This window comes from Rhincodon typus, chromosome 1, assembly GCF_021869965.1.
Source record: "Rhincodon typus isolate 14 chromosome 1, sRhiTyp1.1, whole genome shotgun sequence".
Lineage (NCBI taxonomy): Eukaryota > Metazoa > Chordata > Chondrichthyes > Orectolobiformes > Rhincodontidae > Rhincodon > Rhincodon typus.
Window position 1 is genome coordinate 109,236,544 of NC_063332.1, and position 27,266 is coordinate 109,263,809.

At 40.1% G+C, this 27,266-nt stretch overlaps 1 protein-coding gene across 2 annotated transcripts in view; it reads right to left on the reverse strand.

The window, feature by feature from the left end:
* The window catches only part of cfap299 (cilia and flagella associated protein 299), a 508,258-nt gene that overhangs the window by 67,465 nt on the left and 413,527 nt on the right, over positions 1 to 27,266 (reverse strand). For both annotated transcript variants that reach the window (XM_048601923.1, XM_048601928.1), the window contains exon 4: positions 19,416 to 19,558. In XM_048601923.1, coding sequence (XP_048457880.1) covers positions 19,416 to 19,558 — 143 coding nt within the window. The remainder of the gene's footprint in view (positions 1 to 19,415; positions 19,559 to 27,266) is intronic.

The following is a 27,266-nucleotide window of genomic DNA, read 5'->3' on the forward strand; positions in this document are numbered from 1 at the left end:
GGATAGGTGGAGAGGAAACAAACAGGTCGAAGAGGCGGGGATGGAGCCAGTAAAGGTGAGTGTAGGTGGGGAGTTAGGGAGGGGATAGGTCAGTCCAGGGAGGACGGACAGGTCAAGGGGGCAGGATGAGGTTGGTCGGTAGGAGATGGAGGTGCAGCTTCAGGTGGGAGGAGGGGATAGGTGGGAGGAAGAACAGGTTAGGGAGGCAGGGACGAGCTGGACTGGTTTTGGGATGCGGTAGGGGGAGGGGAGATTTTGAAACTTGTGAAATCCACATTGATACCATTGGGCTGCAGGGTTCCCAAGCGGAATATGAGTTGCTGTTCCTGCAACCTTCGGGTGGCATCGTTGTGGCACTGCAGGAGGCCCAGGATGGACATGTCGTCTGAGGAATGGGAGGGGGAGTTGAAATGGTTCGCGACTGGGAGGTGCAGTTGTTTATTGCGAACCGAGCGTAGGTATTCTGCAAAGCGGTCCCCAAGCCTCCGCTTGGTTTCCCCGATGTAGAGGTAGCCACACCGGGTACAGCGGATGCAGTATACCACATTGGCAGATGTGCAGGTGAACATCTGCTTGATGTGGAAAGTCTTCTTGGGGCCTGGGATGGGGGTGAGGGAGGAGGTATGGGGGCAGGTGTAGCACTTCCTGCGGTTGCAGGGAAAAGTGCCGGGTGTGGTGGAGCTGGAGGGGAGTGTGGAACAGACAAGGGAGTCACGGAGAGAGTGGTCCCTCCGGAAAGCAGATAAAGGTGGGGAGGGAAAGATGTCTTTGGTGGTGGGGTCGGATTGCAGATGGCGGAAGTGTCGGAGGATGATGCGTTGGATCCGGAGGTTGGTGGGGTGGTACGTGAGGACGAGGGGGATTCTTTTTTGGTTCTTATGGCGTGGACGGGGTGTGAGGGATGAGGTGCGGGAGATGTGGGAGACACGGTTGAGGGCGTTCTCGACCACCGAGGGGGGGAAGTTACGGTCCTTGAAAAACGAGGACAACTGAGATGTACGGGAATGGAATGCCTCATCCTGGGAGCAGATGCGGCGGAGGCAAAGGAATTGGGAATAGGGGATAGCATTTTTGCAGGAAGGTGGGTGGGAGGAGGAGTATTCTAGGTAGCTGTGGGAGTCGGTGGGCTTGAAATGAATATCAGTTTCTAGGTGGTTGCCCGATATGGAGACAGAGAGGTCCAGGAAGGGGAGAGAGGTGTTAGAGATGGTCCAGGTAAACTTAAGGTTGGGGTGGAAGGTGTTAGTGAAGTGGATGAACTGTTCGAGCTCCTCGTGGGAGCACGAGGCGGCGCCGATACAGTCATCAATGTAACGGAGGAAGAGGTGGGGTTTAGGGCCGGTGTAGGTACGGAAGAGGGATTGTTCCACGTAACCTACAAAGAGGCAGGCATAGCTTGGGCCCATGCAGGTACCCATGGCCACCCCCTTTGTCTGTAGGAAGTGGGAGGAATTGAAAGAGAAGTTGTTGAGTGTGAGGACGAGTTTGGCTAAGCGGATGAGGGTATCAGTGGAGGGGGACTGGTCGGGCCTGCGGGACAGGAAGAAGCAGAGAGCCTTAAGGCCATCTGCATGGGTAATGCAGGTGTAGAGGGACTGGACGTCCATGGTAAAGATGAGGTGTTGGGGACCGGGGAATTGGAAGTTCTGAAGGAGGTGGAGGGCGTGGGTGGTGTCACGGACATAGGTAGGGAGTTCCTGGACCAAGGGGGAGAAAATGGAGTCTAGAAGTTGACTAGCCTGAAATTCTGTTCTAAATTAATTCTAACACTGTAACTGACTCTGGGGAGCTTGGATTTTGGCCTGCTGTGCAAATAATTCTGCCCCTCCTGTCTTACTCTCTGCTTGAGGCAGGCCCGGAAGATTGTGCCCTATATGTCAGACAGGTGCTCATATGGCAATGACATGGTATTAAAATGATGCAACATATTAAACATCATACTTTCAGTAGTGGTATTTCATGGAGTAATGCATGAATACATATGCTGTTCTGAATATGGTATGGTTTGTTTTATTACATTCTAAATGTTTCAAAATAAAATTTATAAAGTCCATTTATAAATAAAAGCATGCACTGAAGTCTAGAATAGATCTCTTGCTTAACAATGGTAATGTCTTATTCAGAGGCTGCTGTTAAATGCAGGAAACAGAATACATATTTAAGCAAGATTGATATTTAATTTAATCTCTTTTATATAGATAAACATTCTTTTAAATAAAAACCTCTGGTGCCTGCAGCAACATTTAGATATCATTTTGCCTGTTGTTAGCTTCTTTATGAGTAATTTTTCCCAATTAGTTGCTGTTTAGGTTTAGTTACTGAATACCTTCTTTTCAGTGATTTTCTTTAACATTGCTTGGCTATTTACACAGCTCATGTCTGGTTCTTATATTTGCCAAGTAACTGTTAAGCTGCTGTTAGTTTCCTTCCGGACCTCGCTCCTTGGTGCATAGGGTAATGAAATCGCCCCAGTACTTCCTGCCCTCCTGTACCATCAGATCCATTTCCCATTTAGTAATTCTGGCCTTAAGCTGTTTGATCAAAAATAAAAGTGTATCATCTTGCCAGCAGTATTATAACTTAGCCACTTTCAAGTGTTAAGCACCTAATATCCAACTTGATGAAGTATTTACTGTGATTATAATTGGCCTTTTATCATAGGTGATTAATTTACCACAGATGAAAAATTGAAAGAGTAGTATTACAGAAAACAGCGCATAATCAGAAGTAAATGTATGTAAAAACCAATTCAAAGTTTTTGATTTGTTTGATTTATTGTTGTCACATGTATCTAAGTATAGTGAAAAGTTTTGTTTTGCAAGCAGTACAGGCAGATCATAGCAAACAAGGACATACAGATTATAAGGTGCTTAGACACAGCAAGGTATACAAGGTTACGGCTGCACAGGAGGTGTGCAAAGCAAGATTAACGTTATTTGAAATTAGAGAGGTCCATTCAGCAGTCTAATACCAGCAAGGAAGCAGGGAAGACAGTCAAAAAAACTGTCCTAAGTCCTATCACTCCAAAAGTAGAATCTCAATTACTAAGTCAAATTGAAGAAAACAGTTCCTTTAATCAGTTGTCAAATTCCAAACAGAACGCTTTGACCAACCAAAATAGTAAATCTATCCTTCAGAAATTTACATTGGTCTCAGAGAAAAATATAGTTTTTTGTGTTAAAACAATATGGTGCAGATAGAGTTAATGATTTAATGTAATTTGACTCTAATGTTAGAAGCAGCACGGAAGAGTTTGAAAGGAATTGTACTGGGATCCCAACTGGCATGTCACATATTTTTCATAAGGTAAATCATGCTTCAGAAATTCCTGTTAACTAAGCTATTTTTAACTCTGCAGTTCAACTCCTGTGAACTAGGGTTTGAGTTCAGGTGATTTCACTGACAGTAGAGAATTCAAAGATAGGAAGGTTTGTGAAGAAAGGATTGATGTAGAATGTGAAGTTGTCTTGCAACATCACTTGTACTCCTAGTCCAGTAGATAGAAAGGAGCTACAATAATTTCCAGAAAACACTTAATAAGATGCCATATCAAAGATTATTGCAGAAAATATAAGCTCATGTTTAGGGGATAAGATACTGGCATGGATAGAAGTTTGACAAGCTAACAGGAAACAGAGTAGGGATAAATGAGTCTTTATCTTATTGGTAAGATGTAATGGCTGGTGTGCCAGAGGGATTAATGATGGAGCCTCAACTTTTTATGATTTATATAAATGTTTTGGATGAACTAATTAATGGTATTGTTGCTAAATATGTTATGAAACAAAAATAGGTAAGGAAGTAATTTGTGAAGAGTTGGAAGGATGCTTCAAAAGAATATAGATAGGTTAATTAAGTAGGCAAAGATCCAGTTGTAAATTAGTGGACCGTAATTGCTCACAGACACCAGATGTGGTCTCAGCAACACCTTGTACAGTTGTGGTAAGACCTCCCTGCTCTTATACTCCAATCCCCTTGAAATAAGGACCAACGATTGATTAGCCTTCCTGATTACCTGCTGCAGCTGTATGCTAGCTTTCTGTGTTTCGTTTACAGTACTCCCAAATTCCTTTGTGTTGCAGCTTTCTGTGGGTTTCTTTCCAGTTAAATTATATTGTGTTCTTTTGTTCACATTTAGTTGACATTTTCCCACATTATACTCCATTTGCCAACGTTTTGCCCATTTACGTAATGTATTAATATCTCTCTGTAAGCTGTTTATATTCCTCTTTCAAATTGCCGTTCCACATATTTTTGTATGTTATGGACCAGACCAGACCCCTTCAAAATATTTTAAGAAGGTAGCCCAGGCCCAAACATTTTCTTATTTTAGAGGTAGATGTGTAGTGCGTGTTCCAGATGTGATACAACTAGTCAAACTACTCGACATTAAGCAAAACACAATTTATTTAAACACTATAGTGTTTAAAATACAAACAAAGAGGAACTTAGAATAACTTAACTATTGGAAAACTTCACTGAATAATAGATACGGTACCTATTTTTCAACTTCATGTGTGGCTACAGTACATTCACATGTTTCAACTTCAGATATGGTTACAGTACATTCACTTCCTTCCTCCAAGTCACAAACGTATTTTGCAAACAGTTGCTGTCTCAGGACTGAGCCCAACTCCACTGGTCACAGGTCGCCAACCTGAAAAAGCCTCTTATAACATTACGCCGTGAGTGCCATTAGAGTTCTAAACATGGTGTTTGTGGTGCGTAAATATACTTCTGACATGAAGTATGTCAAACACTATATTGGTAAAGTGGTTAATGTCACCCACAAGATCCATGCAGAGGTAGCAGATCTTGATGTCATGCTGATTTGAAGTCAGAGTTACTATCATTGAATTCCATAATTCAGCTGATACTCTCTCCTCACTCTACACTAGTGAACATGCTGCAATAGAAATAGAACTGCGACTTTGTGAAGAAATTGTGAAATACTTGTAGGCTAGTTCCTGATTATTTACTTCTGGCTGTAGCTACTACTATACATTTTGATGTTTTCCATATTTTATTCCAAGATTCAAAATCTACAATGAATAGTGTGACAAATATTGAAGTGTTTTCTAATGCAAAATGGCTTCTGCATAAGTCAGTTCCTCCCATGCACCTTTAAGCCTTGTTTTTGGAACCGAGTTCAGGGAATGAAGAGACCCTGGAAGGAAAGATAAGTTAGCAGAACGAGTAGAAGAAAGTAAGTAGAAGAATAATGAAAAAAGGAGGAGGAACTGAAACAGAAAGCCATAACCTACACAGCACTTTGTACTTGACCTATCAGTGAACACTTACCTCAATCACAATTCCCCATTGATTGTTACTCCAACATATATTACCTTTTCTCTGCAACTTGTCATCACATTGTACTTCTGTTCGCATAATAAAAAAACATAAAATACATATTCCAAATCAATTTAATGAATTAAATAATGACATATTGTCCACCAAATTCGTGAGCCTTGTGCATTAAGTTAGTGCCTGTCTTCTGTCTACCTTTGCCTGCCTTAGTGCCTCTATGCGATGCTATTCTTGCGTAAACAGCATGGCAGATGGAATGATGCAGAATTTCATTAGAAGACACTGTACATGTCCTGGACATATGACTTAATCAGTTCTGGGTCTAGAATACTTGTTTCAGAGTGTACTATTTTAGTAAAAGAGGGCGGCAGAAGTCTGGGCTGGCTGAAAGGTAACCAATCGCAAGGGCAGGGCAGATGGCAAGGGGAAGAAGACAACATTTGTCTTCCTGAGTGTGGACAACAGGTTCATGCTCCATGGTGCCATTGATACTTTTCAGGACAATGCCCTGGCATCCTAGTTTTGATTAAAAAATGTATCCTATATATTATCATTTCTGGAATTTAGAATTAAATAATAGGCAGATAGGCCTAGTCTTGTGAAGATTTCTTTTTAAATGGTCAGGAAGTCTTTTGGACAGTGGCCTAAATACAATATTTCAAAGAAGGCCTTGCAGTCGTTTATAGTGTTCATTGATAAATTTTCATACTGCAGGGTTTATGACAGATATAGTAAACGTGTTAAGGCATTAATGTAAACACGGTTTATTTTTGACTTCAGAACGGAATATTCAAGATCTCAGTTCAGAAAAATCTGGGAGTTCAGTTCAGAAGATTTTCAGTTAAGTTTAGGGAGCTAATCACTTCAGCAGGACTAGTTTCTAGTCTAAGATAACAAGGTGTAGAGCTGGATGAACACAGCAGGCCAAGCAGCATCAGCGGAGCAGGAAAGCTGATGTTTTGGGTCTGGACCCTTCTTCAGAAAAGGGTTTTCTGAAGAAGGGTCCAGACCTGAAATGGCAGCTTTCCTGCTCCTCTGATGCTGCTTGGTCTGCTGTGTTCATTCAGCTCTACACCTTGTTATCTCAGATTCTACAGCATCGGCAGTTCCTACTATCTCTGAATAGTTTCTAGTCTGTGGTGTTTCCAAGCTGGGAGAGCTTGTATTAGAAGTCTTCAAGTTTAGAATTGAGAAAAATTAGGCCATCTGAATTGTGAAAGTTTCATACCATCATACTCAGAAACACATTGTAAAGAAAATAATCTCAGCAGCACAAGGGAAAGGGTTTAAAGCATCAGTTAATTAAAGATGTAAAAAGCTGAGAGAGGAGTTCTCTGGGATTAAATTTCTGTAACAGATAGTGTTGGGAAATAGGTTAAAACCAGCTCTGCACCTTGTTGTCTCAGATTCTCCAGCATCTGCAGTTCCTACTATCTCTAAAACATTTTTATTGGAGGTTTGTGTTATGATCTTCCTAGAAAGTTCATTTTTCTCTTCTTTTCTGAAGAAGGGTCACTGGACTCAAACTGCCTACTCTGCTCTCTGTCCACAGATGCTGACAGATCTGCAGAATTTCTCCAGCAATTTCTAATTTTTTTGGATTTGTAACATCTGCAGTTCTTTGTTTTTATTTGTTCTTTTCTTCTTTTGCTTAATAAAATTATGTCCTGTTGTTGAAGAAAATCGATAGCCTTGTGTGCCTAAATGATTAATCAGTATGTTAATCAAATGCAAAAATTTAAACAGATTGATCTATCAAGCTAGGCTTCATTTTGGACTCTATAGTGCCCAGTATTAACATTGGCTAGGATTGTAATATAGTAACCATTTGGACGCCAGTTTGTTGGACTGATGTGACACCTTACAAGCCACCTTACAAACCCTTACAAGAGATACGGAAAAAATACTCATAATAATAAAATTATGAGGTAAATACTAGATTTGTACGAGCTAAAATTAGTTGTAATCAAACCAAAAAAAAATTGACTAAGTGAGGAAAGCAACTCCTTTGATAGAAATAATCTCTAATTCTAAAAGCTACCTGCAGCCTTGGGTAACTGTCTGTGTGGAATTTCCACATTCTCCCCGTGTCTACATGAGTTTCCGTTGGGTGCTCCAGTTTCCTCCCGGTCCAAAGATGTGCAGGTTAGATGGATTGGTCATGCTAAATTGCTCATAGTGGCCAGGGATGTGTGGGCTTGGTGGATTAGCCATGGGAAATACAGGGTTACAGGGATAGAGTAGGATCTAGGTGGGATGCTCCTCTGAGGGTCAGTGCTGACTGGATGTGCCAAATGGCCTGCTTCCACACAGGGATTCTATGATCCTATGTCAATATTTACCTAAAATAAAACACATGCTGATGTTAGAGCTATGCCTAACTTTCATGATTGAACATTAACTTATGCTAAAGCATAGCTTCTTGGCAGTGACTTAGTCGAGCTGCTCATCCTACAGTGTATTTTGTTTGTTGAAGCAGTTTGCTGCAATTGCAATGTACACTCCCAATACTTCCTCAAATGCCATGGAACATTTAAGTGTCAGCCAAGTATTTTTCAGACTGCAAGGAAGTTTAGGCTCTATGAGTAAATATTATATTTTTTTTATAAATAGCCTCTCTTATTAAAAAGATAAACTCTATTTCTCCACAGCCCTAAGATTCAAAATAATGTCAACCACAAATGCCTTCACTGTGACCAAATTGTGACCAAAAAGAAAACAAGAAAGAGAAATAAGTATTCAAGAAATTAAACCTAAAGACAGAATAAGTTTTAATAATGTCAACACAAAAATCAATGTAAAAAATAGTTAGCATCAGTCTTGCCTATTTCCACTGAAGTTGATGGGAGATATTTTTTAGAGAGCTGAGAATATAGTTTCAAAAGATGATCCTTGAGCACTCAGTAAGCTGCTTTCTTCTTCTCAAAATGTTAATGTGTGGAAAGAATAATGGCAATGTAACTACAACAAAGAGAATGAATGAGAAAAACCTACCAAGCTACGTATCACGCGCATCTTAATCACAAATATATGCCCTATGATGTTAACTTCAAGTGTACAGTGTAGAAAAACTTGTACATATCACATGATTGGATTCAGTAGAAGAATATCACTTTTCAATTTATACAATATGATATTTGGTGAAGGATTCATTTTCAGTTCTGAATAAAAGCAAGGGCTAAGACAATATTTATGTAGATTTACGTTTATGAATTAAATACTGAATTAGGAATTAGAATCAAGTTGAAGCTGAGATTTATGGGATATGATTAAATGTTACAGTTAAACTTAACTTGAGGTTAATACTATTTTTCAGTGAATGCGATCTTAATAGCAATGAATTATGTAAAGAAGATTTCCCAGATTTAATTTCTTCCAACACTTGTTAGCCTTCCAAGGTATCACCCACTTTTTAAAAGGATTTTCAATATTTGAAGATATTTTTCTTTTTAATGCAACATTGTGTGTTTTATTTCCAATAACTTGACTAATGATAACATTTAAGATATAATCCATGCAGATATTTGTGTATTCCATATAATTTGCCAAACTATTTACATAAAAACTTCTTTTTACTCCTTCATGGGACTTGAGCATTGCTGGCTGGGCCAACATCTATTCCTGTCTCTATTTACCCTTGAGAAAGCAGTGGTGTGCTGCATTCTTGAACTGCTGCAGTCCCCGTGCTGCAGGTAGTGTCACAATGCTGTTAGGGAGGGAGTTCCAGGATTTTGACTCTGCCCAATGACTCTGAAGGAACAGTGACATATTTCCAAGTCAGAATGCTGACTGGCTTAGAGAGAAACTTGCAAGTGGTGATGTTCCAATGTATCTGCTCCTCATGTCTTCCTAGATGGAATAGGTTGTGAGCTTGGAAGGTGCTATCTAAAAAGCCTTGGTGAATTTCTGCAGTGCGTCTTTTAGATGGTATGCACTGCTGTTACTGAGCAGTGGTGGAGGAAGTGGACGTCTGAGGGTGTGTTGCCAAACAAGTGGGCTGCTATATCCTGGATGGTGTCAAGTTTCTTGAGTGTTGTTGGAGCTGCATTATTTCAACAAGGTCCTTGACAAAGTGCCACATGGGAAACTGACAAAGAAAGTACAAAGCTCTTGGGATCCAGGGTAACTTGGAAAGTTGGATCCAAAATTGGCTTGGTTGCAGAAGACAGAGGGTGGTGGTACAAGGCTGTTTGCATGACTGGTGTCCAGTGGCATTCCACAGGGATCAGTGCTGGGTCCCTTTGTGTTTTTGATATTCATCAATGATATCAATGAGAGTATGTGGAGGATGAAAAGTAAGCTTGTAGATGACACAAAGATTGACTGGATAGTTAACAATGTGGACAAAGGTCTTAGGTTATGGCAAGATACAGATGAATTAATCAGATAGACAGATCAGTGGCAGATGGAATTTAACCCTGATAAATGTGAGGTGACGCACTTTGGAAGAAGTAACAAGACAAGACAGTACTCAATGCACAGCAGGACACTGGATGGGGTGCTTGTCCACAGATTCTTGAAGGTGGCTAGACATTAGAGTAGTTAAGAAGGCAAATGCAATGCTTGCCTTTATCAGTTGAGACATAGATTATAAGAGCGTGGAAGTTGGAGCTGTACAGAACTTTCTCTGGGCCACAGCTGGAGTCCTGTGTACTGTTCTGCTTACCACATTATAAGACTGATATGATTGCACTGGAGGGGCACTGAGCAGATTCATAGGATGTTGACTGAGCTGGAGCATTTCAGCTATAAAGAAAGGTTGGATAAGCTTGGAAATGAAAACAGAAATTGCTGGAAAAGCTCAGCAGGTCTGGCAGCAGCTGTGGAGAGAAATCAGAGTTAATGTTCTGGTGGAGTAACCCTTCCTCAGAACTGAAGGTAGCTAGGAAATGTTGGTTTATATGCAGAAGATAAAGTGGGGGGAGACACAGATTTCATCTCCCATACATTCTCCCTGCCAAAGCAGCTGTTGCATGGACATTACCAGCTGGGAACTGGACACAATGCTCCAGTTGAGACTGAACCAGTGTTTCCTCAGGGTTCATCATAACTTCCTTGCTTTTGCATGCAATGCCGCAAGTCATTAAACCAAGGATCCTGTTTCCTTTTTACCCACCTTTTCAACCTACTCAGCCATTGTCAATGATGTGTGTACATATACCCTAGAATTCTCTGTTCCTCTGCCTCTTTAGAATTGTATACTTTATTTTGTTTGGGCCTCCCTTTTCAGTATAACAGAATATATCATTATAGACTCATTTGTTTAAAGTAAAACTCCTTAAATGTCTGTGAATTTCAACACCCTATGCTTTTCCAAAGTCCATCGCTATCCACCTCTCAGTTGACAATACTACTAAGTTTTTTATTATATACAAATTTTGAAATTGTGCTTTGAGCACACAAGTTCAATTATTTGATATACATCAAAGAAAACAGTGTTATGGTACCAAACTCTGGGGATTACAACCCTCCTCCAGTCCAAAAAAAAAACAACTTCTCACCATTATTCCATTTCGTGCCAAATTTGTGTCTATGTCGGCACTGTCAATTTTATTTCACAGATTTCAAGTTTGCCAGCAAGCCTGTATGTGGTACTTTGTCAAATACTTTTTGGAATTCCATGTTCAGCATAGCAACCACATTACCCTCATCAACTCTCTGTCTTATATCAAAAACACAATCAATTTACTTAAATATGATCATCTTTAACAAATATATACTGGTTTAATTCCTTAATCAGTTCACACTTATCCAAATGACGATTATTTTTGTCCTGGGTAATGTTTTTAAAATCTTTCTCATCACTGAGGTTAAAGTGACTTGTGTGTAGTTGCTGATTTATCTACATACTTTTTCAAATTTAATTCTTCAGTACGCCAGCAAAACTCCCTGTATCTATGGAGGAATGGAAGACTATAGCAAGTTCCTTTGTAATTTTCACCATACTTCATTCAGCTTGACAGATGCATCCAATCCACTCCTGGTGTTTTATCCATCTTTATGTATAGTTAGCTTTTATAGTAGCTTCCTTTATCAATTTTCAGTCCTCTAGCGACCTAAAAACTTCATCTTTCATTATAATTTCAGTATCTTCTTCCTTGTTAAAGATAGATGCAAAGTCCTAGCTCAATAACTCAGCCATGTCCTCTGCCCCAACCTGTCCAGCCTGTCTTTTTGGTTCCTAGTAGGTTCCATCCCTGCTCCAACATTTTTGCTATTTCTATATCTTGAGCAGAATTTCGGATTCAGTTTTGTGTTGATGTCAATCTCTGTTCAGACTATCTCTTTGCCTCCTTTATTTTCCTATTCACTTTCCATGCAGACATTCTTTATTTAGCCTAGTTGGGATCACAAAATCCCTATAGTGTGAAAGAGGCCATTTGGTCCATCAATTCTGAACTGACACTCAGTGCAGTATCCCACCTGGACACGGACACCTACCCTATCCTCATAGGCCCACATTTACTTTGGTTAATCCACCTTGCCTACACATTCCTGGACAGTACGGACAATTTAGAATGGCCAATCCAGCTAACCTCACATGCATTACTAATCTGATGTCAAGCAAAGAACCATGGATGCTGGAAATCTGAAATAAAAACAGAAATTGCTGGAGAAACTCAGCAGGTTTGGCAGCATCTGTGGTGATTAAAATAGAGTCTACCCATGGTTCTGAAGAAGAGTCATTTGGACCCAAAGTGTTAACTCTACTTTCTCTCCACATACGCTGCCAGACCTGCTGAGTTTCTTCATCAATTTTTGTTTCTGTTCTTACTAACCTGACATCTGCCATGTGCAACCTTTTCCTGTTTCAACTGCATAAACTTGACTTGCAGTGAGCTCTGGACTTGGCTTTCCCATCTTTTCCCTTGTGGAAATGTACCTCAAATGACCTAGACAATCATGCATCAAGTTCTCCTTGTGGATAAATTGACGGAGGGAGGAGGGAGAGAAGAACTGCTTTCAATCCGATATACAATATTTCTAGTAATATAACATGAAGGAAATGTCTGTCTTGATAGTATTGGCAACTCAGTCAACTTTGAGAGAAGGGGTCTGTAACTGACATTTTTTTGTGAAAAATTTTCTTTTCATTTAAATGTTGCCATGAGAAAAAGAGGGTACACTTCAATTACTTGACTGTCAAGGGAGCTGCTGGCAGCACTTAGAATAAAATTCCTCCCTTGATGAATTTCAGGACATTTGATACCGAATTTTGAAAACTAATTGAAAAAATAGAATTAACTTGTGTGGTTCCATCTTACAGATCTTTGCTATGAGACATCTGTTCATAAAATATCAGTGTGATGAGTGATCCTAATACTAGAATGCAGAAGCTACTGACAATCACCAATGTTTTCTTTAAGTTCACATCGGCGTTAATATTATTTTGAAGATAAAGCATGCACAACATTATTAAAATATGAGTCTCTTTCCATATATGCAGGCACTGGCCCGACTTAATAAAAACTGATAATGTGCCAACATTTCCATTAAAAAAAAAGGACAAAATCTAGCCTCCACCTTGTGAAATATTGCAACATCTCAAATTCCAGAACTACTCGCTGCTTGTTTACATACCAAAGTGTTTATCTCTTTTAGCTTCTGAATACATGATTTTGATCCCATTTCCTGTTGACTGGAAACCAATTTATTTTCAATTATTTCTTCAGTTTTATTCCTTTTCAGAATTGACAATGTATTGCAGTCAAACCGTTTCAATGGATTTGAAGGAAAATACTACGGTATTTGTGGCTAAAAGATGCTGTTACCATCTTCTTCCCTTAATTGAGTCTTACGGCTTCCAGTGGTAGAAGATCAACTACTAGTGAGAAGAAACTCAAGTCTTAAGCAAAATGTAGTTTATTCTATTAAAGCAATTAGGAGCAAGTTACATCAGAGACCTGTGGATATTGGTCTTCACTCCACAAGGTCTTACATTATTCTGCCTTATCTCCACCCAATCCTATACATAATCATCAGTTTGGGTGTGGCTTAATGCAGCTGCCAATATTAACCTATATATATATTTGAGAAATAAATTGATAATTTTTGAAAATAATAAAGGCACCAAGAGATACAGTGAGTGTCGACAGTGGATCAGCCATAAACATATTGAATGGCAGAGCAGGTGCAAAGGGCTAAATGGCCTACTCTGGCTTCAGGTTTCTATATTAACCCTTTCAAGATATAGGCTGCCTACTCCCTGGCCATCCTAAAGTCTGACCCTCTCTGTGTGCTGCTCCGAGGCTGGCACAGTCACTGCCAGACCTTTAGCTGAACAGTAGGGATGTTGGATGAAGAAGGGCAAAAATGTTTGCATGACTCAATACCATGTGTACGCCTTGTTCCCCTGCTTCCAGATGATGCAGTAGGTTCTCAACCGGAGATCTCCAACCATGCAGCCTCATCTGTGGCCATGAAATAGTGCTGGATTGTGTAACAGTATGTTTTGTACTCACACCACGGGACTAATAGGCACATGTACAGTTGAAACAAAAAATTTATACATAAGCTGACAGTCTTGTACAAGCCATTGTCACCAGTGTCACTAAAGTGCCCTCAATAAGTATTCTTTTTCCTCTCTCACTGTGTCTTAATGTAGTTCTTTGTTCTGTAGCTGGTGTGCAAGGAGCTTGCTCAACAGGGGAGCCCATTGGCCTTAGACGTTTGGTGAGGTGATGCCATTGACACTTGTGTCTGGTCAGGTAAGACTACGAAGGGTCTTCTTCCCAGAGACAAGTTGATCCTCCTTAGCTAGAACATCCAAAGTTGGAGGAGGGCAGGCAGGGTGGAGGTCAAGACACGTATGCAGTGTCAAGTGAAAACTACTACGGATGCTGGACATGGAGACAATGTTGGGAGGAACAAGAGTGAGTAAGAAAAGATACTGGAGGCAATAGTGAGAATCATGGAGCATGAGCCTAGGTGGGTGCATTGGCAGAGTTAGAGTGAGTGTGAAGTAGCAGAGAGAAGAGTGTGGCACTTATCCTGGCAGATCAGAGGAGGTCATTGGGGCATTGCTGGCTGTTCATCCACACCTTGAAGATGCCACTGATCTGGATGGTGACTTTAGACCATGTTTGCCAGTCTTCCAGGAAGAGGACTCTTCTCCTTTACACCACCTTGTCCATCAGCACCCCTGGGTCCCTGTCAGAGAATCAAGGTACCAACTCTCTTTCTCCACCACGTACCGAAGCTATCCTTGAATAGGCAGGACAGTTTCAAAATGACTTTTCAGAGTATTCATCTATGCATATAACAGTTTTTATTACAGCTTGTGTTGATGCAAGAAGTGCTGATCTTTTGGTGTATATCTGCTGAATGGCATGATGCTGTGGGAAAGTGGTAAACGGGATGGAAATTGGACATGAAGGATACTCGAGGGGCAGCACAGATAATGTGGTGAGTTTGGTAAACTATGGCAAGAAAATATACTAGATCTCATGGTGAATAGTCCTCCAAAAACTTGAGCATCTCAAATTTATCCAAAATCAGCAAAGAATTCAGTCCATTGAGCTGTTTGGACACTCTCTGTATTAAACTGTTCTTTACCAAAGAAGAGAACTACTTTCTTTTAAGGAATGAGATCAACAGTTTAATGTTGACTGCAATCTACCCACTGATTGCAGAAAATCAAGTGACTTTGGAAAAGCAACCAAGCAAAGCTTTTCAGGAGGTAAGAGTTTATTGCCCTTAATTGCTGTAAAACTCAACTTTGCATGATAATATGGGGCCACAGTGCTGATGGTTATCTATCAACCCTTTCTGGTTCTCATTTCTGTTTCAAAAATCTAGGAAGCCAGAAGGAGGAAAACACCTAAAACTTACAGTAAAGCTACAACAGTCTCTCAGCCCCTCAATCCCTCTCTTGTCAGCAGTAATTGAGAAGCTGATGAAGTTTATATATCTCATTTTGACTACTTTGGAAACCCTGAGAAACCAAACTAAGACTGCTTTCCAAAGACTTGGAATTGGTTCGATTTCGATCTGAAACAAGACTTGCTTGAAAGGTCTTTCATCTGTCTATGGCTTTTAACAACTCAGTTCATCATGATGAGCATAAAAATGTTGCTGACTGTCAGAAAAAACCCATCTAGTTCATTAATGTCCTTTGAGGAAGGAAACTGCCATTCTTACCTGGTCTGGCCTACATGTGATTCTAAACCCACAGCAATGTGGTTGACTCTTAACTGTCCACTTGGCAATTAGAGATGGGTAAAAAATGTTGGCCTATTCCAGGAAAGCCCACATCCATGAATGAATTTAAAAAAAAGAACCCCAGTGGTTTAGGAGAATTCATGAAACTCTACTTTTTGCTTTTCAGACCAGTGGTCAATAAATTGTTTTGCTTCTGCCCTTTTTAAAGCATCACCATGGCAGCATTTTTTGCTGTCTTTTGTAATATCTAAATGTTTTTGCATTGGGATTAAAAATGGATATAGTTCTAATTCTGCATCATATCATTTGCACTAACCAGTTTTGCCATTTGTTTCTGGAAATGAGTTTTGTTTATTTTTGTCTTCATTAATAGAACCTGGTCAAAATCTCTTTTGTTCTGGATAGCGGTACCAAAAGGGAAACCAACTGCCATTTCTGTAATTGAATCAAACATTTATATTAATGGTCTGGCTCATGTAGAAGTCGAGCTTGATTACTGGTACATTCCTTTGCTTACATATTCCACTCATTTCTGCCATTTTAAAGTCCTTCAGTGTTGATGGAAAATATTTTCACCACTTCTGTATAGTCACAGGTTTCCTTTTTATGTTGACTGTATAAAGAAATTCTCTTGTACCAACATTGAGTTTTTGGATTCTACCATAAGTCCACGAAGCCAAATGAAATTTTCTATTGGTTTCTCCCTGACCAGCTGGATGACAACAGTTTGTTACTGGACCAGTTGATTTCTGACTGGCTTCTCTTTGAATGGACATGTGTTTTCTCTTGATATATTTACTCTCTTGAAATTAGTTGAAGACCTTTATTTGCTCTAAGGATGTTAGCAGGCCCAAAAGTGAACAGTGTTAATTATACATGAGTGCAGAAAAGATTTACTAGGATGCTACCTGGACTGGAAGGTTTGAGTTATAAGGAGAGGTTGGACAGGCTAGGACTCTTTTCCTTGGAGTCTAGGAGACTGAGGGGTGACTTTATAGAGGTCTATAAAACCATGAGAGGCATAAATAAGGTAGATGGCCAACAGCTTTTCCCCGGGTAGAGGAGTCTACAGAGCATAGGTTCATGGTGAGAGGAGAAAGATGTAAAAGGGTCTAGGGGGGCAATTTTTTCACATGGAGGATGGTGACTGTCTGGAATGGGCTGCCAGAGGTAATGGTCGAAGCAAATTCAATTTCATCATTTGAGAAACATTTAGATAGTTACACACTTGGGATAGCTATGGAGGATTATGGATCAAACACAGGCAAATGGGACTAGTTTAATTGTGAAAACTGCCCAGCATGGACAAGTTGGGCTGAAGGGCCTGTTTCCATGCCGTAGTCCTCTATGACTCTAGGATGTATATATTCTCAATTCACTTACTCTTTATGTTGAAGGGTGACTTGTAGTGTCAATAATCTTCATCAATAATCTTAACAGTTATGTCACTTGGATCATATAGTATCAACTCTGTAAGCTGTAACCTCAGTTGCTTCAGTCATGGGTACTTGACTAGTTAACATTCACCAAAGAAGACACAACAGCAGTGCGGCCTCAGAATATTTCACAGATCCAATTATTTCAGGATGGGAGGGTAAGAAAATTACCACAGTAAACAAAAAGGGTATAAAGGAATATGAGAACAGGAGTGGATCCATGGGACTAAGAACATTGATATTCGTCCTTCACATGGACAATGTGGACTGACTGGTCTGAATGGTCTGTATTTATATAGTAATATCTATGTAGGAAGGATATTCATTGTGATCGATGCATCTGCCTCATGGAAAAGCCAACTTGTGCCATTTAATAATTCCAGACAGCAAGGTGAAAAGAAAATTCAGATTAGAACATGGTGCCAAGTTTACAATGTAGCATACAATAGAAAATGACGTAAGGTTGCTGCCGTTTTCAAGTTTGTCTCAAGAAAATGACGAACATGTCGCTGAAATGTAGATATATTCTTGAAGGTTTCTTTAACTCTACCATCAGCAAGTTATAGTGAAACCATAATGAAAGATTACTTTTTATTATTATAAAGCACCACTACAAGAAACGTTGCTGGTTGCAATAATTCATCACAGAACAGAATCTACACTTGATTTTTTAACGAATGCCATGAATACAGAAATCGGAAAAGGCTGTTCATGGAATACGTTTATTTCTTTGCCCCATGTGTTTGATTAAAGGCTGTGGTTCGGGTGGGGAACTAGTTGTTGCGGGTATCACCAATTGTTGCATTAATCCACTCATGGTACGGACGTGCTTGATTGCCATATAATGTAAATTACATAATGAGCTTTTCTACTTAAAAGGATAAATGTGTATTTTAGTAATTCAGTGGCTGATCAGTTACAACTTGTGAAATGACTGTGAACTAAGTGCTCACATGCTTTTAGTAAGTATAAAAGCATCAATAGGCAAAAAATAAGATAAACGGAACAATTAAAAATATTTCAAGCAATATATTATATATGTAAACATTCACAAATCTTTGAGGTCACCAAGCCAACTTTATCAATAAGAATACATATTGTCATTTGTTGTCAGCAGCTTTCACATTGAGAGCACCCTCTATCTCACAAGCTACTTTCTTGAGCATTCCACTGTCTCTGAGTTGTCATGCTGTTCGTCTGATACTCTGAAACTTTCTCCAATTAAATATTCAGATGATAAAAGCCATTATCTTCAGTGCCTCATACATGCCCTGTTCCCTATTAACTAATTTTATTCCTTTTCCTGACCACTGTCTGAAGATGAACCAGACATTTCTTAATTTGGAGATCCATTTGACAATGAGCTGAATTTCCAAACCTATATGGTCTTTATCACCAAGGACACTTACTTCCGCCTTTCTGACATTTCCAATCTCCTCCTTTCTCCCAGCTAATTTCCTGAAAAATGTCTTCCATTTTTATGCCACCTCTAGATAGAGTATTCCAAATGTACAATGCATTCTTGGCTGCATCCTCCACAAATTTGAGCTTATTCAAAACTCTGCTGCCAACAGCCTACCTCTCGCAACTCTTTACACCATCATTGCTGTGTTCACTGACCTACATTAACTCTCACCCTACCTCCAATAACTTTTAAATTCTCATCATCCTAGTTTTCAACCTGACCATGTTTTAATTCCTTTCTATATCTTTAGCCTGTGTCAGTCCTAGAACACTACAAAATATCAGCACTGCTCCAAGTTTTGGCTTCTTGAGCATTCCCAATTTTAATCACTCAACCAGGGACATGCTGTACATTCAATTGCCAAGATTCATAGCTCTGGAATTTCCCCATAAGTCTCTCTGCCTCTTTATAACACTCACTTTCCTCCTTAAGACCTACGTCTTTGACATGTCTTAATATCTTCTTATGTGGTCTGCTGTTAAATATTCGTTTAATTCTGTGGAGTATTGGTTTACTTCACTAAAGGTGTTTTTAATGCAGGTTGCTGCTATAGTTCTTGACGAAGGGGCCAGAAGTTAGCGTATGTATCTTGTTTATTCTTCAAGGTGTATCGTGGCACATTTGCAGCATTTAGGTATCACTTCAACAAATGTTTTTCAATTATTGCATTAACTACTTTATGAAAATAGAGTAAAATTCAAGTGGTAGAAATAAATGTTGCTGCGAGGTAAGTTAATTAAGCAGTAGTAAGTGGTATGTTGGTAAGTGTAGAAAAGCACATCCTCTACTTCATTTTTTATAGTACGTTATCAGTTTTGAGGGTTTTCCCTGATGGCTGGTTTTCAATTACTATCATTAAGTTACTGTCAGGAAATCCTGCAGCATTACTGACCAAAACGATTGGTGTCTGAAACCACAGATGAGTAATGATATAGGAGGTTATTATTTATGCAGGAACATTATAATTTATAAATGATCATGAACAGAAACTTAAAGTAAAAATGCCACCAAAAGCATCATCAAACCAGGATTATCTGTGAGTGTACCTTAGATCTGTTGACCGTGGTAATAGTTTCTTTTTTCCACTGAAGTACCCTTCAAACTGTTCTATCTTCAGTCTATGAGAGTAATCAATATACCCAGAAATCTCTTGTCCATGAGAATTGTAGTCTCGGATGAAAATTATAGACTGAAATTTGAAAAAAAAAGAATTTTTTGTTTTAGAGCCTAAAATGTAGAATTAAACTGAGCAATCTTAACAAACTGTTAAATATACTTTATTCAGGAAAGGTTGTAGGAACTTCAAAATGTTATTTAATCAGTGCCCTTTGTTTATTTATGCATTTTTAATGATTTGTGAAACAGACTTAGAACAAAACAGATATTATCCAAATTATAAATGATATCATCAATTTCTTCCTAAAAGCAACAGTTTAAAATTACATGCATATTACTTAGTCAAAAATTGAGTTGACATTTGTAAGGACACTTTTTTTTCTCACCTAATTTTATGATAATTCAATGTATGGATAAACCCTGGTATATTATAAATAAAATCCTTGTTTGCCTTCAAATTGATCACTGTGGCAACTTAATAAACATCTTTGTTGAAAATTGGGGTCCCCTGAAACATGTATTAACTTAGAATTCCATATTTGATATTTCCTGGGTAGCATGAGGCCTCATTTAACTGTGTTGCATTACTGCAAATGTAAATAAATCTCTATATGACAACAAAGGAGAAGTCACAAGAATCATCAAAGTCCTGAAACAGAAACAACTACTCACCATTGTCAATGCATTATTTTGAAATAAGATGCATTTATTATTCAAAAGAATGGTAAACTAACCTACCAATGGAGATGGGCAAGGGGACAATGGTCATTTGACTATTTAGTAGCTGTCCCATGGCCACTGACCAAGAAGAGTTAGACAGGCAATTAACATATCATCGATGGCCAGCTCCTAAAATAAGTTATATTAACTGAGGCAGGAGGGGAGGAAGGGTTAAGAAGATCCAGGGTGATGAGCCACACCATCTCTTGGGGTCAGACCAAGATTTCTCCTACATCAGCCCAAGGGAAGAACAAAGACTATTAGTACCAAGACCACCAAAGTATATCAGAAACTACCACAAAAGGATACAGGACCACTGGGACGTGGGAGTGTGATGCCTCTATTCCTCCATTCCACATACATCTCCAGGATTGGTAAAGCATTCTTATCTGTGTATTTCCTTTCTTTGCCTAATTAACTATTACATCACGTCTAAACTGATGCTTTTCAATAAACCATCAGAAAATTGCTATAAATCGCTGACTGCCTATATTAGGTAACTGTGATCACAAACCCCCTAAAATCAAAAATTGGTGTCAGAGTGGGAGACTTCTCATAAGTCATGGTTTAATTAGCTTTAATTTTGAGAAGCTTGGAAGTTAGATTGTAGGTAAATGTATGTTGAGTAATTCTTAAGTAAACCAGTGGCTTTCGTGTGTGCTAAACAGCCGGTGCTACTAAGTTTGATTGTGAAAACTGGAGCAGCCGGGGCAAAAGACGTATTCGGAATGATACAAAGACATAATGATCCTATTCTTGATACTTTTTAGGGAGATTCAGAAGGGTAAGATTAAGATAAAAGAATTCCAGAATAAACTGGCCTACAACACCTATGTCTGTACCTTGCAACTGAATAGAATACAGAAGGAGTCTTGGGAACAAGCTACAAACTTACAAAAGGAAAGTGACAGCTTATATGCAGAACTAAGACAGGAGATAGAAGTGTGTAATGAGGCACGCTACAAAAATAAACAGATAGAGAAAATATAAGAACAAAACACTGAGTTACAAACAGAGAATTTGAGATTGAAAGGGGAAATGCAGGATGCAAGGGGTAATTGGACAAAAAAATGTGTTCTCCCTGAAGCAGATCACCCCTCTTGCATAGACAAAATTAAAAACTCCACTCAGCACTTTGCCAAAAGAATGCACAAATTGCTGCTTTCTCTGCTAAAAGGATGAATGACCTTGGTAGAAGCTTGGACAACCAGCATTCTTCCGCCCTGCCTCTCTTGAACAGCAGGCGTGAGTGACTGAGTGTTGTCACAAGTGTCAAGGTGAAATTTGAGCAAGAGGTAGATGAGGAGGGAACCTCTACTGTGGTTAAAGGAGAGTTCACAACCATACCTTGACTCTTGTCACCAGCTGAAGTGAGGACTTTGAGGGAAGAACTGGGTATTACAATAGATGTAAGATCTGATATCCTTCCCATGCCAAACTGGGAAATGTTTAGAATCTCCCACCTGAAATTAGAGGCTGATGATTTTAAACAGATTCACCTAGCTGCCTGCTCCCTAGGTTTAAAAAAGAGAACTGAGCTGAGATATTACAGCTTAGGGAATTAGAGGAGGACATAAGGAGGGCACTTGGGGAAGCAGACAATGATTTCCATTCAGTATTAGCTTGTATCAGTCACCTACTGAAAGTCCCTTTGGGTTTTCACAGAGGTTTCTTGGCTGTTATTGAAAGATGTGGTCAGAGGAGGGAGAGGACTCACAGACAGTGGTGAACCCTGACACCCCAAGTTTTAAGGGCCTCTTTCTGAAATGACTCCAGTCATCAGCCCATAGCATATTGGGTGTATACAACAGTAAAACAGTGATGTAGGATGAGTTGATCCATTATTCTAACACAACCTGGGACAGGCTGTAATAAGGCTGTGAACATAGAATATAGAACATAGAACAGTACAGCACAGTACAGGCCCTTCGGCCCACAATGTTGTGCCGACCTGTTATCCTACTAAGATCAATCTACCCTGCATACCCTACATTTTACTATCCTCCATGTGCCTATCCAAGAGTCGCTTAAAAGTCTCTAAAGTATCTGACTCCACGACCACTGCCGGCAGCGCATTCCACACACCCACCACTCTCTGTGTGAAGAACCTACCTCTGACATTTCCCCTATACCTTCCTCCAATCACCTTAAAATTATGCCCCCTCGTAATAGTTTCCACCCTGGGAAAAAGTCTCTGACTATCTACTCTATCTATGCCTCTCATCATATTGTAAACCTCTATCAAGTCACCTGTCATCCTTCTTTGCTCCAATGAAAAAAGCCCTAGCTCCCTCAACCTTTCCTCATAAGACCTGCCCTCCAGTCCAGGCAGCATCCTGGTAAATCTGCTCAGCACCCTCTCTAAAGCTTCCACATCTTTCCTGTAATGAGGTGACCAGAACTGAACACAATATTCCAAGTGTGGTCTAACCAGAGTTTTATGGACATGCAGCATAACCTCACGACTTTTAAACTCAATTCCGCTGTCAATGAAAGCCAACACACCATACGCCTTCTTTACAACCCTATCAACTTGGGTCGCAACTTTGAGGGATCTATGGATGTGGACCCCAAGATCCCTCTGTTCCTCCATACTGTCGAGAATCCTGCCATTAACCCTGTATTCTGCATTCAAATTCGAGCTTCCAGAATGAATCACTTCACACTTTTCTGGGTTGAATTCCATCTGCCACTTCTTTGCCCAGCTCTGCATTCTTTCAATGTCCCGTTGCAACCTACAACAGCCCTCCACGCTGTCCACAACTCCACCAACCTTCGTGTCATCGGCAAACTTACTAACCCACTCTTCCACTTCCTCATCCAAGTCATTTATAAAGATCACAAAGAGCAGAGGTCCCAGAACAGATCCCTGCGGAACACCACTGGTCACCGAGCTCCAGGCTGAATACTTTCCATCTACTACCACCCTCTGTCTTCTATTGGACAGCCAATTTTGTATCCAGACAGCCAAATTTCCCTGAATCCCATGCCTCGTTACTTTCTGAAAATGAAATGCTAACGTTGCACCTGCTGAGAGATCACTTGCCCTACCAGAGGTCTGGGCAAGATAAGAACACTGTATGAAGAAGAGGTATCCAAATTTGCCGTTTCTACTGCAATAGGCTGACTCACTAAGTCCTTTGAGTGACAAGGCAAATTTGATTGGGTGTGGCCTGACTAAGAGAACAAGTTCTGCGCCTGCACCCTCCACCTCGTGTACAAGTAGGCCCTGACTCAAATGAACAGCATTGAGAGAGGATAGAGGTAGCAATGGAGGCCATGAGACTGGGGAGGGAAACCCAACAGGTGACTGCAGCAGCAACCCAAATTCTCAGGTCAATAAATCAGAATCCTTTATGGCTCCAACTAGCCTCCCAGGGAGAGATGGTGTCATCTCTCCAATACAATGGCTGCGGGAGACCAGGAGTTCATACTGATGATATTGGCAGCCTTCAGCAATTAATACCAGCTGACTCCCCCATAACCATTATCCACAAGACACTGCCCAGACTCCACAAAAGGCTCACCACAAGTCTTGACAAGGTTCAATACAGAGATCCATGCCCTGGAGTTGAATATAGATGGAATTGCCAGGAAGAAAAACAGTGTCAAGTAGAAACCTGCAAACAGCAGGCATTTATATAGGCCATGTGGCCTTGAACATTCTTGGCAGAGTGTGGGCAATTCCAGCTGGTATGGGAAAAAGTGTTGAAAATACTTATCCCTCTCTCTCTGCTTTTCCAATGTAATGGGGTGAAACTGGAGTGCAACTCCACCAGGGCAAAGCTCAGACAGAGACAGAAGAGGTGAGCAACAGTCACTCTGACACAGTTAGAAAAGAAGTCACAATTTTGGATAAGTCCATGTTCTCCAGTGGGGTTAAAGAAACCCTCTGTGAAAATTGGACTGCATTCACAGACAGTTCTCATAACAGTTGCAATGAAAGCATCCCTTATATTCGACTGAGATGAGTGCTAAGATGAGGAGAAGTCAGAAAGTGTGAACAATTCAAGTCTTTCAAATCTTACTTCATTGAAAAAGTTTAAAATGTGTCTTTTCTTCAAAATACTGCAGACAGGATATATTGTGAAAAATAGCTTGGCTTGTTCTCAAAACATAGATAAACTTTCTTGGAAGACATCCAATTTAAACTCAGAATTTGGAATGAGAAAAATTTCGTTCATGTACTGGTATTGTTTTTTTGAAGGTGGTCTTAAAGAAAGCATTTTTCAAGATTTTGTTTCATAAAAATAAGCATTTTAAAAACTATTACGAAATTATCAGAAGATGTTGGCAGCTTTTTAAACATAATACATGAAATTACGACGTGACATTATGACAAATTATGACAAAATTCATCCCTCGGAAAAAGAAGCATGGTCCAGGGAGGATGAGGCAACCATGGCTGACTAAGGAAGTCAGGGATAGCATAAAAGCAAAAGAGGAAGCATATAATGAGGCGAAGGGCAGTGGGAAACCAGAGGACTGGGAAGCTTACAAAGATCAACAGAGGGCAACAAAAAAAGAAATAAGGAGGGAGAAGATTAAATATGAGGGTAAGCTAGCCAATAACATAAACGAAGACTGTAAGAGTTTCTTTAGATATATAAAGGGCAAAAGAGAGGCAAAAGTGGCCATTGGACCACTGGAAAATGACGGTAGAGAGATAGTAGTGGGGAACAAGGAAATGGCTGAGGAACTGAATAATTACTTTGTGTCAGTCTTCATGGTGGAAGACATGAGTAATCTCCCAAAAATTCAACAGAATCGAGGGGCAGAGCTGAGTATGGTGGCCATCACCAAGGAAAAGATGCTAGTAAAATTGATTGGCCTGAAGGTGGATAAATCACCTGGACCAGACGGGCTACACCCCAGAGTTCTAAAGGAGATAGCTGAAGAGATAGTGGGAACATTAGTGGTGATCTTTCAGGAATCGCTAGAGTCAAGGAGGGTCCCAAAAGACTGGAATATCGCTAATGTGACACCCCTATTTAAAAAGGAAGTAAGGCAAAAGACGGAAAATCACAGGCCGATTAGACTAACCTCAGTCGTGGGTAAGATTTTGGAGTCCACTGTAAAGGATGAGATTTCTGAATATTTGGAAGTGTTTGGTAAAATAGAGCAAAGTCAGCATGGTTTCATCAAGGGGAGATCATGCCTGACAAATCTGCTAGAATTTTTTGAGGAAGTAACGAGCAGGGTAGACCGAGGAGAGCCAATGGATGTTATCTACCTGGACTTCAAGAAGGCCTTTGACAAGGTGCCACACAGGAGGCTGCTGAATAAGATGAGGGCCCATGGTGTTAGGGGCAAGGTGCTAGCATGGATAGAAGATTGGCTGTCTGGCAGAAAGCAGAGAGTCGGGATAAAAGGGTCTTTCTCAGGATGGCATCTAGTGACAAGTGGTGTTCCGCAAGGGTCAGTGCTGGGACCACAACTTTTCACTTTATACATTAATGATCTAGATGAAGGAACTGTGGGCATTCTGGCTAAGTTTGCAGACAATACAAAGATAGATGGAGGGACAGGTAGTATTGAGGAGGTGGCGAGGCTGCAGAAGGATTTGGACAGGTTGGGAGAGTGGGCAAAGAAGTGGCAGATGGAGTACAACGTGGGGAAGTGTGAGGTCATGCACTTTGGTAAGAAGAATAAAATCATGGACTATTTTCTAAATGGGGAGAAAATTCAGAAGTCTGAAGTGCAAAGAGACTTGCGAGTTCTAGTCCAGGATTCTCTCAAGGTAAACTTGCAGGCTGAGTCAGTAGTCAGGAAGGCAAATGCAATGTTGACATTTATTTTGAGAAGACTTGAATATAAAAGCAGGGATGTACTACTGAGGCTTTATAAGGCTCTAGTCAGGCCACGTTTGGAGTATTGTGTGCAGTTTTGGGCCCCATATTTCAGGAAGGATGTACTGGCCCTGGACCGGGTTCAGAGGAGGTTCACGAGAATGGTCCTAGGAATAAAAAGCTTAACATATGAGGAATGTTGGAGGACTCTGGGACTATATTCATGGAGTTTAGAAGGATGAGGGGGGATCTAATTCAAACTTACAGAATACTGAATGGCCTGGACTGAGTGGATGTTGGGAAGATGCTTCCATTGGTAGGACAGACTAGGGCCCGAGGGCACAGCCTTAGAGTAAAGAGAAGACCTTTTAGAATAGAGATAAGGAAAAACTTCTTCAGCCAGAAAGTGGTAAATCTATGGAATTCACTGCCACAGAAGGCTGTGGAGGCCAGGTCATTGAGTACATTTGAGACTGAGATAGGTTGTTGATTATCAAGGGGCTCAAGGGTTACGGGGAGAAAGCGGGAGAATGGGGTTGAGGAACTTATCAGCCATGATTGAATGGCGGAGCAGACTCGATCGGCCAAATGGCCTAATTTCTGCTCCTCTGTCTTATGGTGTTATCACTGAGTGACTTGGGCCCTGACTCTTAGAGCAGCACCGAGTTAACTCTTTCTGCTGTAAGTTTTAAGTCTTATTACATACCTTCTGTGTGGTGACGTGTAATTTTAGATAGGACTAAATTCTGGGTTTCTAAATTTACAGATTACTTGTACATTATTAACCCACTGGGCATCTTTCAAAACCTGGATGGATTTTGTTTTCCTGTTTTTATGCAAATTTCAAGAACACAGTAAGGACTCTGGAAGTGTTGCAGATACAAAGTTTTTGAGCACAGGAGAATGCTGAACTGACTGAGATAACTTATGTCTTCAATATTAACTTGCTGCCTAAAACCTAAAACCTGAAGCCTAGATATCATTTTTTCTGAATTTGGGATTGATAAAATTACTTGACACAAGTTGCTTGTTCAAGCACGCAATGGGAAATTCAATAGAAGTTTAGGCGGGCAAATAAAGTTAAAACAAGACCCAATGGAAACAGCCTGGGTAGTTTTAATTGGTATCAAAAAATAGGAAGGATTGTTTGGGAAGAAATTAAATGACTACTAATGAAACCTGTCAGCCCAACAGCACTGCTGAGACTGTACACAAAAGAAACACCTAAGTCTATGTAGCCATATTTGAACTTAGGTTAATTTTAAAAGAAAG